The sequence below is a fragment of the Entelurus aequoreus genome, linkage group LG21 (assembly GCF_033978785.1).
Source record: "Entelurus aequoreus isolate RoL-2023_Sb linkage group LG21, RoL_Eaeq_v1.1, whole genome shotgun sequence".
NCBI lineage: Eukaryota > Metazoa > Chordata > Actinopteri > Syngnathiformes > Syngnathidae > Entelurus > Entelurus aequoreus.
In genome coordinates this window covers 19,795,584-19,813,229 of record NC_084751.1, presented here as the reverse complement: position 1 = coordinate 19,813,229, position 17,646 = coordinate 19,795,584, and the positions used below count along the sequence as shown (strand labels likewise).

Genomic DNA, 17,646 nt, shown 5'->3' with positions numbered 1-17,646 from the left:
CCAAGCGGTTATTTTTTACCCGTAGTCCCTTGACCAGTGATTCTCAAACTGTTGTACCGTATGCAGGCTCCATCTAGTGCAGTGGTTCTTAACCTGGGTTCGATCGAACCCTAGGGGTTCGGTAAGTCGGGCTAAGGGTTCGGCGGAGGTCAAGACACACCCGACTCATCGTGTAAATAAAAACTTCTCCCTATCGGCGTATTACGGATACGGCAACAGCAGAAGTCCGACTGATTTGCAGGTGTGAAATTTGTTGTGAGTTTATGCACTGTGTTGGTTTTGTTGTTTGAACAAGGTGATGTTCATGCACGGTTTATTTTGTGCATCAGTAAAAAAAACATGGTAACACTTTAGTATGGGGAACATATTCACCATTAATTAGCTGCTTATTAACATGCAAATTAGTAACATATTGGCTCTTATGTAGTCATTATTAAGTACTTATTAATGCCTTATTCGGCATGGCCTTATTATAAGCCTAACCCTCTATAATAATAATAATAATAATAATAATATATTTTATTTGTAAAAAGCACTTTACATTGAGTAAACAACCTCAAAGTGCTACAGTGTATTAAAAAGAAATAAAATAAAAACTAAAAAGATAATAAAAAATTAAAACTAGAACAGCCAAAACTAGTATGCATATGTCTAAAAAAAAAGGCTTTTTTAAAAAGAAGGGTTTTTAAGCCTTTTTTAAAAGCATCCACAGTCTGTGGTGCCCTCAGGTGGTCAGGGAGAGCGTTGGAGGTTGGAGGAGGTTAGCCTGTCCGGAGCGGAGGTGTCGTGTGGAGGATTTGGGGGTGAGTAGTTCTTTGAGGTAGAGAGGGGCATTTCCATGGAGGCACTGGTGGGTTAGTAGGGAGACTTTGAATTCCATCCTGACTCTAACCCTGGCCCTAACCCTCTAACCTTAACCAAATAACTCTAAATTAAGTCTTTGTTACTTAGAATATGTTCCACTAGTGTCCAAAAAACTCTAAATTAAGTCTTTGTTACTTAGAAAATGTTCCCGATACTAAAGTGTTACCAAAAACATATAACTTCGTCTTCAATTTGAAAAAAAAAAACATTTTATTTTTCACTAAAGAAGGCTTCGGTGAATGCGCATATGAAACTGGTGGGGTTCGGTACCTCCAACAAGGTTAAGAACCACTAATCTAGTGGTATGCCAAAGATTCACTTAATTACACCTAATATTAAATATTTAAACACTGTGTTACTGTTCAAACTGTATGCAAATAATTTTATATACATATTATAAAATATAATTGTTAAATAAAACTTGTGCCTTGTTTTTAATGAATACTTAGGCCTACTAGGCTACTATATTTTACCGTTGGTCATTATGGTCGTACTTGAAGAGCCAAGTGTTTTCTGAGGTACTTTGTGAAAAAAGTTTGACAATTTCAATATGCAACCTAGCTGTGCGGGGTGCTTTCATCCATCCATCCATCCATTTTCTACCGCTTGTCTCTTTCTGGGTCACGGGGGGTGCTGGAGCCTATCTCAGCTGCATTCGGGCAGAAGGCGGGGTACACCCTGGACAAGTCATCACCTCATAGCAGGGCCAACACAGATAGAGAACATTCACACTATATATATATATATATATATATATATATATATATATATATATATATATATATATATATATATATATATATATATATATATATATATATACTAGGGCTGCAACTAACGATTATTTTGATAATCGATTAATCTGTCGATTATTACTTCGATTAATCGATTAATAATCGGATAAAGGAGACAAACTACATTTTTATCCTATCCAGTATTTTATTGAAAAAAACAGCATACTGGCACCATACTTATTTTGATTATTGTTTCTTAGCTGTTTGTACATGTTGCAGTTTATAAATAAAGGTTTATTAAAAAAAAAAAAAAAAAAAAATGTATTAAAAAAAATTAAAAAAAAAAAAAAAATGCGCATGTGCATAGCATAGATCCAACAAATCGATGATTAAATTAATCGGCAACTATTTTAATAATCGATTTTAATCGATTTAATCGATTAGTTGTTGCAGCCCTAATATATACATGTGTATATGCTAACAATTAATTTTATTTGCCGGGAAGGAAGTGACTTTTTTAAGCCAGCGGATGGCGACTGAGCATAATGAAACACTAACACAGTACCAGCTCAGTGTCAATACAGGTGGTGAGTGTGCCGTACACTTACTGCGGCGTCATTTAGCCATCACTACTGGGACACCCTAATGTCCCTCACATTATAACACATCTTTTACTCTCTCTACCTCCTTCAGACTCTCACGGGATGGACCTGTACGCGGTGGCCGTCCATGAGTTTGGTCACGCCATCGGCCTGGTGCACACCTCAGCCATGGAGTCCATCATGAGGCCGTACTACCAGGGTCCTGTCGGAGACCCCCTGAAGTACGACTTACCCTATGAAGACAAGGTCCGCGTCTGGCAGCTCTACGGTATGACTTCACTCCAACTGAGCGCCATAGTGAAAACGTATTAATTAACAGAAACGAAGATAAAGTTAATTGAGTGTCTTTTGGCCGTTTGACCTTATCATAGTGTTTGTTGATGAAGGCGGCGCGCATGGCAGAGAATAATGGGAATGGAGGTTAGAATGAGAGGCAGAGCGAAGCACTGTTGTTTTAAAAGAGTCTGGTTAGAACACGTGTCAAATTTAAGGCCCGGGGGCCAAATCTGGCCCGCCACATCATTATATGTGGCCCACGAAAGCCTGGAAATAATATATATAATATATAATAATTATAAAGTGCTTTATCATTCCTTACTAAATTATTTATTTTCCATTTTGACAGAACAAAATACATGTACTTCATGCAATTATCTAAGAATGCAACACAATATTATATTATCATAAATTCCCCAAACCTTTTTTGATACAATAAAAATAAATACTGCTTAACTTATGATTTCAAACAAGTTACCCATCAAATTGTACACTGTAAAAATGACAATAGACTTAATCGTAAAACTCCGGCGTCTGAGCTGACAGGCTGGTTTTTTTTCACCGTAAAAATCAACTTTGGTACAGTGTTTCCATTCACAGTAATACACAATAAAAACAACAACCCTAAATTTTTACGGTAAAAAAAACTGGCAGCTAAATTGCACGAAAGTTACCGTAAAAAAAGAAAATCTGACTACTGAGCTACCAGTTTTTGACATTAAAATCCAAGAGATTTAATATTCAAGTGCATTTTATATGTGTAATTTCATGAGACAAATCCTTAAACATTTATATTCATATATTATTCTCTGTTACACACGGCCAAAGTTGCGATGTGGTCCTTTATGAAAACAAGTTTGATACGCCTGGTTTAGAGCAATAAGCGGCTAAAGGAAATAACTTCCAATATCCATATTTGTGTTTCTATTGGCACCAAAGATAATGCACATGAACAATCTGTCCAATAATGGAATCTGTGCTGGGCTGTGTTGTTTCTACTACCAGCCAGGTGTCTTAATACTTTTGTCCCTTTGCTGTACAAAGCAATGGCGGTTGGAATCAATCATCCAGATTTAAATTGTATTTCCTTCATAGGCGTCAGAGACTCGGTGTCCCACACCACACATCCAGGCAAGCCCTCCCAGACGGCAGATCCACCAGTCTTACTGGACCTTCCGGAAAACAGATCGTCTGTCCTGTAAGTAGATAATTTAATGCAACTCCCACAATTAAACCACCACTTGGGTGTCAAAAGCATAAAATGCAGTTCACAACCTTTTCATTGATACTCTTCTTTTTCTTTTTCTGACCTTCTGAAACACACAATCTTGTTCCATCATCTTAGATCATGGGTGTCAAAATCTGGCCCGCCGTGTAATTTCACTTGGCCTTTGAGGCGATATCATATTAACACTAGAGAGATTATAAACAGCGGCGGTAACACCGCATTCACCGCTAATTCTCATACTTGCCAACCCTCCCAACTTTCAGTGCCCCTCCCGAAAACCATCAAGTCCGCTTTTCATCCAGTCCAACAAGTGCTGGCCTAGTCACATAATATGTGCGGCCGCTGCAGGCACACACAAGTGAATGCAACGCATACTTGATCAACAGCGATACAGGTTACACTGAGGGTGCTCGTAAAAAACAACTTTAACACTGTTAGAAATATGCGCCACACTGTGAACCCACACCAAACAAGAATGACAAACACATTTCGGGAGAACATCCGCACCGTAACACAACATAAACACAACAGAACAAATACCCAGAACCCTTTGCAGCACTGACTCTTCCGGGACGCTACAAAGTGTGTGTGTGTGTGTGGGGGGGGGTTTGTGGTAGCGTATTTTGTAGCGTCCCGGAAGAGTTAGTGCTGCAAAGGGTTCTGGGTATTTTTTCTGTTATGTTTATGTTGTGTTACGGTGCGGATGTTCTCCCGAAATGTGTTTGTCATTCTTGTTTGGTGTGGATTCACAGTGTGGCGTATATTTGTAACAGTGTTAATCCGGCCACCCTCAGTGTAACCTGTATCGCTTTTGATCAAGTATGCATTGCATTCACGTGTGTGCACGTACAGAAGCCGCATATATCTTGTGACTGGGCCGGCATGTTGTTAGAATGGATGAAAAGCGGACGTGACGACAGCTCGTAGAGGACGTTAAATTAAGGCGGTGCCTTTAAGGCACGCCCCCAAGACTGTGGACTACGAGATATAATGACTGATGAACACCTTGGTTGGATAATCAAGGTTGCCTCAGCTCAAAGCCTGAGCCCCGACATTAATGAACTAGCATCCCAGAAAAGATGCCAGGTATCTGGCTTGGGCACATCAGATTAGATCAGTGTGTTGCAAACTGAGCAGTTTAAAGTCCTGAATGGTTGGTTTATTCATTGTTATTTTATTTTCAAATTTATTAGCCTGTGGAAAAAGTTAATGTTGATATTTACCTCAGAAGGCTGCAAATAGAAAAGAGGCATTACATTTTTATTTAAATTGTATTTGATATGCCATTGATATTTTTTAATTATTATTATTATTATTTGAAATTCGATTTTGCATGTCACTATAAAGTTATATAAGCCTTGCTTGTTCAATATTCAATGCAAAACTTGTTTGGGTCCCTATTAAAAGGATCATTTGTTCAACCTTGGCCCGCGGCTTTGTTCAGTTTTAAATTTTGGCCCACTCTGTATTTGAGTTTGACACCCCTGTCTTAGATGCACGTCACTCTCCACCAGTCTACATCCTTTGTAAAAGTATGTTCATGGTTTTGTTTCCAACATGCTGAAAGGACCCATAGCGTTCAGATGACTGAAATTTCACCAAAATCTCTTTATGTAATTTTGTACCCTGAAAATAAATCTGGCAGTCATTTCTCATACTATCAATTAGTTTTTAAGTAATGGGTCGATAATTAACTGTATTCGGGATGCCCCTTTTCCATGTGACGCCATCTCCTGTACAGAACTGAAGCCTAAATCCCTGCTAGACAGTGTGGATAAAGGCATGTAAAACCATTGTTTTGATTACTTAACTGCATGTTTTTTGTCGCCCTGGTCCATGATTATTTCAAAACTGATATGGTTAACACAATGAGCAAAAAACGAAGACTTCCCTGCTTTTCCGTCTCCTCATAGCCTGTGTCTCCTCATGCTCTTTCAGCATTTCCTCAAGCATCTTGAGGAGCACATCAGTAGAAGAGAATGCAAAAGTTTTTGAGCGCTACGTCTGCTCTTTTTTTCTCCGTTTTTCTGCAGGTTCTGACTGAGTCTTTTTTTCAGGATAGCATTTGGCTTGAGTCTTTTCCTTTTTTTCTATCTAAATTCAGACCAAAACCTTTCTTCTTCAAAGTCAGAGTCATTAAAATGATCGCTGCAAATTACGCTCCTCTTATTTGGTCCGTCCAATTTTGAGCAGGTCAATTTGACAGGAAAGGTCCATGCTTTCCTAATATTGCCATCATTTGGAAATGTATGCAGGCTGACTTCTTCCTTAGTTGTATTGCTACAAGGGCGGGGGGGTGAGAAAAAAAATTAAGTCTAAGCCTGGGCCCCTGGAGAGGGGGTCCAGACTGAAGCCAAGGAAAGAAAAAAACCTTATAGCCATAGCACACATAAACATGTGTGTAAGAGGGAAACACGCCTAAAATCACTACTGTGTCTATTTTGGGGGGAATTTTAGGTCCAGAACTATGAACTACAGCAAGTGCCAATATTGTCAGCATTAGAGGGGCCCAAATGTATTTTACCATGTTGAAAATAAAATAAATTACAAATAATCCAAGACATCACAATTAAAAGAATACATGAATAAATGCAGGAGTAAATAAAAGACAAGTGTTAAAGCATTTCTTACAGCACTTGAAAAGCTGCTCGATACAAGTCATGAAATGCTCATGTTCATGTACAAGAATACCGATGCAATCAACCATGAGGATTTTTTTTTTTTGATCACTGCGTCATTTTACTGTTGACATACTTAGCTGCACTAGCGAAAGTATGTCTATACACAGTGTGGAGACACTTCAAAGTTACTAATCCTTGCCTCCATGGTTGTAAATACAGTAAATTACATAGTAATAGTAAGTATTATTATGGTTGTAGTAGAGCAGGACGAGGAAAAGATAATACACGCTGGTAGGAGCGAGCAGGAGGAGACAGGAAGCCGTGACAACCGTTAAGATCGCTAGTAAAGTAGCAAAGCAAGCGAGGTCAAGAGGTCTTAGTAAAATGTTGCACCAATGAAACAGTCCTCATGTATGATATTACCGGTGTGTGTTTTGCTTTTTCTTTGGCTTAACCATCATACACATTAGGCTGTCATGATCAGCATTTTTGGCCTCCAATCCCAATGTTTGACCTCAGATCGATCGACTTCTTAATAGACAATAGATTATGGAACTAAAACCTCTTTAGCAAGGAAATATAGTAAAATAGAAAATATATTAACCTTTTATCAAACATTGAAAAAATAGAGTATTTTTGGTGGATGTTTTTGGTGCCAATATTCATATTTATGTACACTTTAATTGTTTTTGTATTTTTAAAAAAGTTTTTATGATCAATTGTCTTTTTAACGTTTTATTTATTTATTTTTTCGGTATTGTTTCTTTATTCTCGGTTTCAAACTAATGGCAATGTTTTAGCGTGAGGGGCTGGTGCATGTGGGCGGGGCTTATAACAACTTTACCCAGAAGCAGTTTTACTGGACTGTAAAAACACAGTAGAAGAAGAAAAGAGGACTGATGGCGTCTAAATCAAGTTATGTGATTGATGTATTCGTGTTAACCTAACCATACTTTGAGGATGGTTTAAGCCAGGGGTCCCCAAACTTTTTGACTCGGGGGCCGCATTGGGTTAAAACAATTTGGCCGGGGGCCGGGCTGTGTATATATATATATATATATATATATATATATATATATATATATATATATATATATATATATATATATATATATATATATATATATATATATATATATATATATATATATATATATATATATATATATATGTATATATATGTATATATATATATATATATGTATATATATGTATGTATATATATATATGTATATATATATATATATATGTATATATATGTATATATATATATATATATATATATATGTATATATATGTATATATATATATATATGTATGTATATATATATATATGTATATATATATATATATGTATATATATGTATATATATATATATATATGTATGTATATATATATATATGTATGTATATATATATATATATATGTATATATATATATATATATATATATATATATATATATATATATATATATATATAGCGCACTTTCCGCGAGCGCGATGATGTCACGTTGTCGATGAGAAAATGCATTTTTAGACAATATGATTTGCCTGAGCGGCTAGGAGACACCGTGAGTAGCAAGCGGTAAAAAGTGGATAAGAAAAAACTGAAATTTTATTTATTTATTTATTTTTTTTAATACTTGGGACTTCCCGCGGGCCTGATTTTGGACGCTGGCGGGTCAGATCCGGCCCGCGGGCCATAGTTTGGGGACCACTGGTTTAAGTGGTACAAAAACTGATTATGTATTTTTTAAATATCCATGTTTGTCCCGATATGGCTGTGATATTTGGCAAAACTCCATATGAAACAATACTTGGTTACATTTCCACGCGGAGAGAAAAGAGCAACTTTAAAATGTAAGTGTAGCTGTATTTATTCATTTAAAACATTTAACACCAGACATGTAAAGCTTGGTGTGACATGAGTAACCAATTCGTGTGAAAATGCGAAACTTCGACTATCGTAATGTTAAATGACCTTCGGCGGTACTTCGTCTTGTTCCCACGGGAGGGAGCCTCATATCTAGGCTGTGGAAACAACTTCATGCACTGAACTTTTTTCAACGTTTGGAATTAAAACCTTACATCTGATCTATCTTTTCTTTCTATGTTTACACCTAAATAGGTGGACTCATGTCTTATTGTGTGTCTTATTGTATTGTATTGTCAAGTATTATTTTGACTTGTATAAATAATGTGCTGAAACTACAGCTGTTGTAATTACCTTATTTTCGGGACCATAGGGCGCACCTTATTATAAGGCGCACTGCCAATGAGCGGGTCTAGTCATGTCTATTTTCATACAAAAGGCGCACCGGATTATAGGACGCATTAAAGGGGTCATTTTATTTTTTATTTTTCTAAATTGAAAACAATTCCTTGTGGTCTACATAACATTTAATGTTTCTTTGGTCAAAATGTTGCATAGATTATGTTTTACAGATCATCTTCAAGCCGCTTTCTGACAGTCACTTCAGGATGCGCCGTTTTGTGGGCGGTCTTATTTACGTGACTCACCTTCGGCACCGTCTTTTCTCCGTCATCTTTGTTGTACCGGTGTAGAGTGCAAATTTTCAGGAATTATGCAGATCCCAAATACAGATCAGCAGGTTGGTACCGTTGCTTTTGCATAATATTGCAAAACAAAATGCCAGATAATATGTCCTACCTTATACATACACCATAATAATACTCGTATGTTGAAGCACAGTACAATCCATCAAGCGGTGCTGCTTCATAACTTGCCAAAGTCGTACTAAAACATTTTGATAGATTTTTGAGAACCGTGTGTAATGTTCTATATTTTCAATGGAACATATCAAATGTTGGTGTTGTTTACTTGAGTTATATTGCAGTCTATTAGGGTTGTACGGTATACAGTATTAGTATATTACCGCGATACTAATTAATCACTTTCGGTACGATACCGTCTCTGAAGCGTACAGGTCCCACGCCCGCGTCGAAGTCACGTTGTGACATTCCTGGTTTACGAGCAGACGAGTATGTTTGGCGGCACACAATCACAGACTACTTACGAGCAGACACTGTAGACAGAAAAGGGAGAATGGATGCATTTTGGTCTAAAAACTAAAGATAAAGGTGAAGTTATAACACTAAAACGCCCTCAGAAGGAGGTGCTTTAAGACATGGCTAGCTAGCTAGTGGCTAACGTCCATCCGCCGTCTGCAGTGTTTTAGCTACTTCTAAATCACTAATCCTGGTCTCCATGGCGACAAATAAAGTAAGTTTCTTACAAGTATCATCCCTGCAGGACGAGGAATAGCTAAACATGCTTCACTACACACCGTAGCTCACCGGCGTCAAAATGTAAACAAACGCCATTGATGGATCTACACCTAACAGCCACTGTAATGATATCCAGAACAGGCACATATCTAGTCGATACTACTATTACGTCAATATTTTTTGGCATCACATCATCATCTTTCGTTTTTTTTAAATGTATGTTATGTTTATAAACTCAGGAAATATGTCCCTGGACACGTGAGGACTTTGAATATGACCAATGTATGATCCTGTAACAACTTGGTATCGGATTGATACCCAAATTTGTGGTATCATCCAAAACTAATGTAACGTATCAAACAACAGAAGAATAAGTGTTTATTACATTTTAACAGAAGTGTAGATAGAACATGTTAAAAGAGAAAGTAAGCAGTTATTAACAGTAAATTAACAAGTAGATTAATAATTAATTTTCTACCACTTGTCCTTAATAATGTTGACAAAATAATAGAATGAGAAATGACACAATATGTTACTGCATATGTCAGCAGACTAACTAGGAGCCTTTGTTTGTTTACTTACTACTAAAAGACAAGTTGTCTTGTATTTTCACTATTTTATTTAAGGACATAACTGCAATAAGAAACATATGTTTAATGTACCCTAAGATTTTTTGTTAAAATAAAGCCAATAATGCAATTTTTTTGTGGTGCCCTTTATTTAAGAAAGTACCAAAATAATTTTAGTACCGGTACCGGTACCAAAATATTGGTATCGTTACAACACTACAGTCTACAAGTATCTCTTTTGTGTGACTGCCATCTACTGGTCACACTTATCATTTCACCATGTACCAAATAAAATAGCTTCGAGGTGGGTAAGCACAACCAAAATTATTCCGTACATTAGGTGACCGGGTCATAAGGCGCACTGTCGAGTTTTGAGAAAATGAAAGGATTTTAAATGTGCCTTATAGTCCGAAAAATACGGTAATTTCCTGTCTTAATTGCAAATAATACATAATAGGGGAATACATTCAGATATCCTAAATGATATTCCACATAATATTTACATATACATTTGAAAGTACATTATACAACATATTTTTAAAACAACTGCTATAATGTAGAGTTTATTTAAAATTCATTTTAAAAATGGGCTGGACTTTTAGAGGAGACATTTATATTAACAATTACATGAAAACATCTTTAAAAATAATATCTGAGTAGTACTTTGTGATGTTGCTGTATATAATTCAACAAGAAAGACAAAGAAGATCTCTGCCTTTGTGGGACATGTGGACTTCCTTCACAGGCGTGTTTCTGAGAGGACATCCAGCTCCAGTGCATCATCAAGTGAGCGAAGCTGATAGTTGACTGCGTTGTTAAATTGCTTTTTTAAAATTAAAGAATCATATAATAAATCCTGTATAAACTATATCATAATTAATAATTATGAGTAATTTATTTCAAGTTAATTTATTTGCTTTGTAAAGAGAATATGCATAGATAGAAATTAAACATGTAATAAATAACAGAAATATATCCTAATTACCTCTTAATGCTGAAATCTACTGCATATTTAAAACCATTGTGAAAGTAACTAAGTTGGCCAGAGTGCTCTACAAAGTAGTCAAAGAGTAATAAAAGTAGGTCACTGTATGATGTTTACAAATACAAGATTTCTCTGAGCAGGAGATGAATCTGCCAACAGCAACACATACAGGTCTACTCAAGATAAATGTAAAAAACTACTTTTGCTTCATAATTTCATGTTGTGAAGCTTTTTAACTTAATTCAGACGGCCTCGGTCCTCCTTTCTTCTTTTTCGATGTTTTGCTTGCAAGCCCAAGTCCAGTAAAACTGCTTCTGGCTAAACTTCTTACGCACCCGCCCCTCACGCCAAAACACAGCTATTATTTTGATACCGGAAGAAAAGAAGTGGAACCGGAAAAAAATTAACTAATATGTAAAAAAGAGAAGCGATCATAAAAAACTTTGAAACACACTAAAACAATAAAAGTGTACAGAAATATGAATATTGGCATCAAAAACATCCACGTAAATTATTGTATTTTTTTCAATGTTTATATTTATTTGTTGCCAAAACTTGTTTTGGTGCCAATACAACTTTTTCTACAATGTCAATGGGTTTTTTTCAATACCAAATCTTACTGGCAGTTTTCTGGCTCCATAGAGTGGCAACCATAACTCATAAAACATAATGTAAATAAAGCTTTCCATTCTATTGTAACCTAATCCTAGATTATGGCAGACTACATGTATTATATACATTTGTAAATTGTTCTTTAGTGCGACAAAAAAGCCCAATGTGTTAAATGCCTTTTAAATTTCTAAAATTGTTCTTTGAGTGCAATAAGAACCATATGTTTAATGTATCGTAAGATTTCTTTTGTTAAAATAAAGCTAAAAATGAATTTTCTTAGTGGTCTCCTTTATTTTGAAAAGTATAAGAGTATCGGAATACATTTTGGTACCGGTGCTAGTACCAAAATATTGGTATAGGGTGCACTATATATATATATATATATATATATATATATATATATATATATATATATATATATATATATATATATATATATATATATATATATATATATATGTATATATATATTGGAGATGCGCGGATAGGCAATTATTTCATCCGCAACCGCATCACAAAAGTCGTCATCCACCCGCCATCCACCCGCCATCCACCCGAACTAACATCCACCCGCCACCCACCCGTTGTTATATATCTAATATAGACGATGCAAGGCATTCCTGTTAAAAAAAGGAGACTGATCCAACGCAGCAGAGACATTCAATGCGTGCCAAAAAATACATAGTTAAATGTTGTTACCCACATACGAAAAACGAGCAGCACTCTTTGAAACAGGCAATTATTCATCAGGCACTGCTGCAGCTGTCACGCCAAATTTCTTCCCCCTACAAAAACCTCCCCCCCCCCATTTACTTCCGTGGTCATTGACAGCGATCGATAGCACTTCGGCTTTGACTGCCCGTCGCTGGAAGGATACTTCGTCTTTGACAGCTGCTGGAATTTGAAGAAATCTTTTTTTTTTTTTTGTACAGGTGCAAAACAGGACAGTCGCGTGCGGGTTAAGGACCCCCGGCAACTTTGTGACTTTATTGGACGCAGCCCCGGAAGTAAATGGGGTGGAAGGCTTTTGTAGGGGGTGTCATGCCAAATTTCTTCCCCCTACAAACCCCCCCCCCCCCACATTTACTTCCGTGATCATGTTTCCTCTTACGTCATTGACAGCGATCAATAGCACTTCGGCTTTAACTGCCCGTCGCTGGAAGGATACTTCGTCGTTGACAGCTGCTGGAATCTGAAGAAATCGATTATTGTTTTTTTTTGTACAGGCGCGAAACAGGGCAGTCGCATGCCGGTTAAGGACCCCCGGCAACTTTGTGATTTTATTGGACGCAGCCCCGGAAGTAAATGGGGGGGGGGGGGTTTGTAGGGGGGGAATTTGGCGTGACAGGGGGAAGAAATTTGGCGTGACAGCTGCAGCAGTGCCTGATGAATAATAGCCTGTTTCAAAGAGTGCTGCTCGTTTTTCGTATGTGGGTAACAACATTTAACTATGTATTTTTTTTTCTGAATTGGTTCAACCGCCACCCGCCTGAATCTATTTAAAATCTATTTTTTTCGTCATGCATCCGCCCGACCCGCGGATTATCCGCGGAGTCCGCGGTTGTGTCCGCAAACCGCGCATCTCTAATATATATATATATATATATATATATATATATATATATCTCCATTCATACATTATATTACTTTAATTTTTTCACGTAAAAAAACAATTTTTAAGGTGTGATTACTTTTATTTTGTAGCAGTAGTAGCAACATTTCTGTTCATTTACGGAATCCGGTCAACTTCTTTTGTTTTCACTGTCATCAAACTGTGCATGCAAGTGACGTCGAGGCCACATTGGGGCATATGCACATTTATGCCGTAGTGATAAATATCACAATTTGCTTGCAGTGTAAACAGTCAGCTGGAAAAAAAATCAGATTTGGAAAAAAATCAGATTTGGGCCATTTTGGCCTGCAGTGTGAACATAGTCCTTGAGTGGCATAGCCAGAGCCCAGACTTAAATCCCATTGAACATCTCTAGAGAGATCCAAAACGAGTTTGTGTGCTTGCAGAGTATTGTTCTGTGCGTGAGGATTTTAGCACTGTTTTGACGCCATAAATATCAACCACCGATACAATCCCATGATCGCGATCGGGACAGCTTTAATACACACCCTCTTAAGGAGCAGCTCTGTCTGTCGAGAGAAAGTGGGTGAAATGTCTTGCTCAGGACACAACAGCAGGGATTGGAACAGGGAACCGCTCCGTGGAGTGAATGTGAATTGAGTGAATGTGAAAATAATGACGTTCGCGCAAGCAATGCCAGATAAAGTAATAGTCGACGATTCAGCACCCTAACAATGGCGCCTTAGGGTTGCAGTCAAGCAGCCACGATGCACACTGTGTACCTTTTGTTGTCAAATATTGGCCAAAGCAAGCTGGACCAGGTGGCTGTGCTACTAATTGAAATGTTTCCAAGTGTCTTTTTTTTAATTAAAGGGCTCAACAGGCAAGAAAATCCTATTTCCTCTCCATTATTTGTCCTTCAGCCTTCTTGCCCTGAGGTAGGAAATGCTGGATTATTGGTGATCTGGTCCCAGCAGCTGACCACTAGGAAGCAGTGTTGTGTCAACAGAGCTGTGAAAGGACATGTTTGTTTACAATAGGATGGGCTGACTGCCTCCCACTCACACTGGCAGCCCTGTGGGGCTAATGGCTCCATCATTGGCAGGCCAACCACGTCACTACTTGAAATCACTTATTATCCTGTGGATAAATGCACTTGGGGGGTCGGAGGGGACGTGAGCTTGTCAGCATGAGAACATCTCAGCCTATATAATTGACGATAACACATCTCTGCCGCGTGGGCCTTTCTCACCGGGCAGTTGTTTCATTTGAAATCAAAGCCTTCGATTTTTTTCCTTGAACATGTCCTTTCTTTCACTCTCCTTCTCACGCAGGCTGGGACAAGATGCCCCAGACAGATGCTCCGGCCACTTTGACGCCGTCGCCCAAATACGAGGAGAGGCCTTTTTTTTCAAAGGTATTTAAGCCTCACAGCCGAGAGCGTGTGCGAGAGAGGCCGACAGACGAGCTGATAGTGAGAGAGAGAGGAGAGGTGAAAGGAGATAAATTGTGAGGAAGAGACAGGGTTGTGGGCACAGAGTAGGCGCTCCAGCGATCAATAGAAAGCCAAGTGATGTGTTGCTCCCAGGGCTCTCCTCACACTATCACCCAATTTTATGCTCCAAACAAAATGCTCCAAGAGGCTGCTTCGCTTCAGGTGTCTTATCTCTTTAATACGGAGTGTATTTTTTCATGCTCATTAGATAATGTGACTAATAGATCTGCAGCACAACAATAAGATTCTACTCTATATTTTAAACGGTACTTATTGGCTGACATTTATGGGACTTTGCTTATAGTGACTACAAGGATTGCATGGAATTACTCAAAGTTAAAAAGTACAGTAAATAAAGCGATGGGATAATATTTACAAATATGGTTATGGTAATATTTTATTTTAAACATGCAAAGGGTTACAGTGTGGTTGACTTATTTACACTTTTAGTTTCTTAAACTAAATCATATTAATACATTGACTTATTTGCTTAATCCAGGGGTCGGCAACCTTTACCACTCAAAGAGCCATTTTGGCAAGTTTCACAAATTAAAGAAAATAATGGGAGCCACAAAAAAAAAAATTTAATTTAAAATGAAAAACACAGCATATAAAGCTTTAATTGCTTTGTGCTATGTTAACCAGGGGTCTCAGACACACGCACGGCACGCACTTTAATATGGAAATTTGATGTCAGTGCGGCCCGCGAGATTTGAATCAATGGCGCTTGATAGTGTCATACTTGCCAACTCTCTCATTATTTCCAGGGGACTCCCGAATATCAGGGAGTGATGGCACTGCTTTTGGGGCCCTCTGCAGCCTGCCCAAACAGTGTACCTGCTCGGCCACATGTAGAATGCAGCTTCAGCTTGCTCACGTAAGTGACAGCAAGGCGTACTAGCTCAGCAGCCACACAGCTTACACTGACGGTAGCCGTACCGTATAAAACAACTTTAACACTGTTACGTTACAAATATGCGCCACACTTTGAACCCACACCAAAAAAGAATGACAAACACATTTCTGGAGAACATCTGCACTGTAACACAACATAAACACAACACAATAAATACCCAGAATCCTATGCAGCACTAACTCTTCCGCTCAACCGACGCACGGAGGGGGGGGGGGGTTGATGTGTGGGGGGGTTTTGTGGTAGCGGGGGTGTATAATCTAGACCGGAAGAGTTAGGGCTGCATGGGATTCTGGGTATTTGTTGTGTTGTGTTTATGTTGTGTTACAGTGGGATGTCCTCCAGAAATGTGTTTTTCATTCTTTTTTGGTGTGGGTTCACGGTGTGGCGCATATTTGTAACGTAACAGTGTTAAAGTTGTTTTATACTGTACGGCTACCGTCAGTGTAAGCTGTGTGGCTGCTGACTAAGCATGCTTTGCTGTCTCCTACGTGTGCAAGTAAAAGCTTCATACAACATGTGGCTGGGCTGGCACGCTGTTTGTAAATGCTATAGAGGACTATTACTGCAGTGCAACTAGGGCATGCCCTTAATTTAATAATTAGAGTGAAAATAGGATTATATATGCCCTGGGAGTTATCTAGGAGAGGCACTGAGATCCATAAATCTCCTGGTAAAATCGGGGGGGGGGGTCGGCAAGTATGCAGCTGAGCCGCATCAGAGTGGTCAAAGAGCCGCATGCGGCTCCGGAGCCGCGGGTTGCCGACCCCTGGCTTAATCCATTCCATACTTTAATCAACACTGCAGCTGCACACTCTTACCATTTATAGCCGGGTTGCATATGACGTCATATCCGTTTTTCTTCTTTGTGGCTTAATTCACACGATGGTCAAGCAGCTTGAGCGTAGCATTAAAACAAGTGAGAGTGAGTGTAGAGTTTGAGCAGAAAATGGCGTATTGCTGTTCTGTTCTTGGGTGTTCCAGTCGTTCAAATAGAGAGATAGGAAAGAGCTTTCATAGAGTCCCCAAAGAAGTAGTTTATAAAGTCAGGAAAAAACGAAAGTGCGTCAAAAGAATTTTCTGGAGGTTTATGTGATGCAATCGAGTTTATTCTCTTTGATATTAGTGTTTGCGAGCAGAACTAAACGTAAGGAAGGACAAGAGATCACATTACTCTGAGTTATTTTGTGCCTAAATATAACTACGAAGACCTGCTTGTGCAAATAAACTTACGTCATGTTAAGTCGAAGTAATAAATATTGGGATTGTTGGTCCAATCCACCGTATTTTCATTGTCCATTTTCATAACAGAAACTGAAAGCTTAGTTGTTGTTGTGCAGTAAAGCCAAGTCCTTTATTCAACACAGATTACCACATTATAGCGTCTTTGGTGATATTTTTTAGTATCAAGAAAATATCCTTAATAGTATTAATAAACTAGATCACAGGTGTCAAACTCAAGGCCCGGGGGCCAGATCTGGCCCACCACATTATTTTGAATGGCCCTTGAAAGCCTGGAAATAATATACATCAATAAAGTAGTTTATCTTTCTTTCTTTTTTTATTTTGACAGGGGTAAAAAAACATGTACTGCATGCAATTATACATCTTTTAAACTTTATCTATCTAATAATGCAAGAGATATTATATCATACATTCGAAACATTTTTGGGGTAAAAACATACATAAATATCTACCATATTTAGCCTTATGATTTTAAAGCAAGTTATCCATCAAATTGTACACTGTAAACATGACAATATATTTTCTTTAAAAACAGCTCGGTATTAAGAAAATAACTGTGGTGCCATTTTTACATTTACAGTAATACACTGTGAAAACAGCAACCATATTTTTTATGCAAAAAACTGGCAGCTCAATCACCAGAATTTTACATTAAAATAGAATGGGACCATTTTACTG

General features: G+C 37.9%; 1 protein-coding gene across 3 annotated transcripts in view; it reads left to right on the top strand.

Moving 5' to 3' along the window:
* The window catches only part of LOC133638482 (matrix metalloproteinase-17-like), a 308,014-nt gene that overhangs the window by 270,017 nt on the left and 20,351 nt on the right, over nucleotides 1–17,646 (top strand). For all 3 annotated transcript variants that reach the window (XM_062031144.1, XM_062031145.1, XM_062031146.1), the window contains 3 exons: nucleotides 2,292–2,468; nucleotides 3,572–3,674; nucleotides 14,650–14,732. In XM_062031144.1, the coding sequence (XP_061887128.1) occupies nucleotides 2,292–2,468; nucleotides 3,572–3,674; nucleotides 14,650–14,732 (363 nt within the window). The remainder of the gene's footprint in view (nucleotides 1–2,291; nucleotides 2,469–3,571; nucleotides 3,675–14,649; nucleotides 14,733–17,646) is intronic.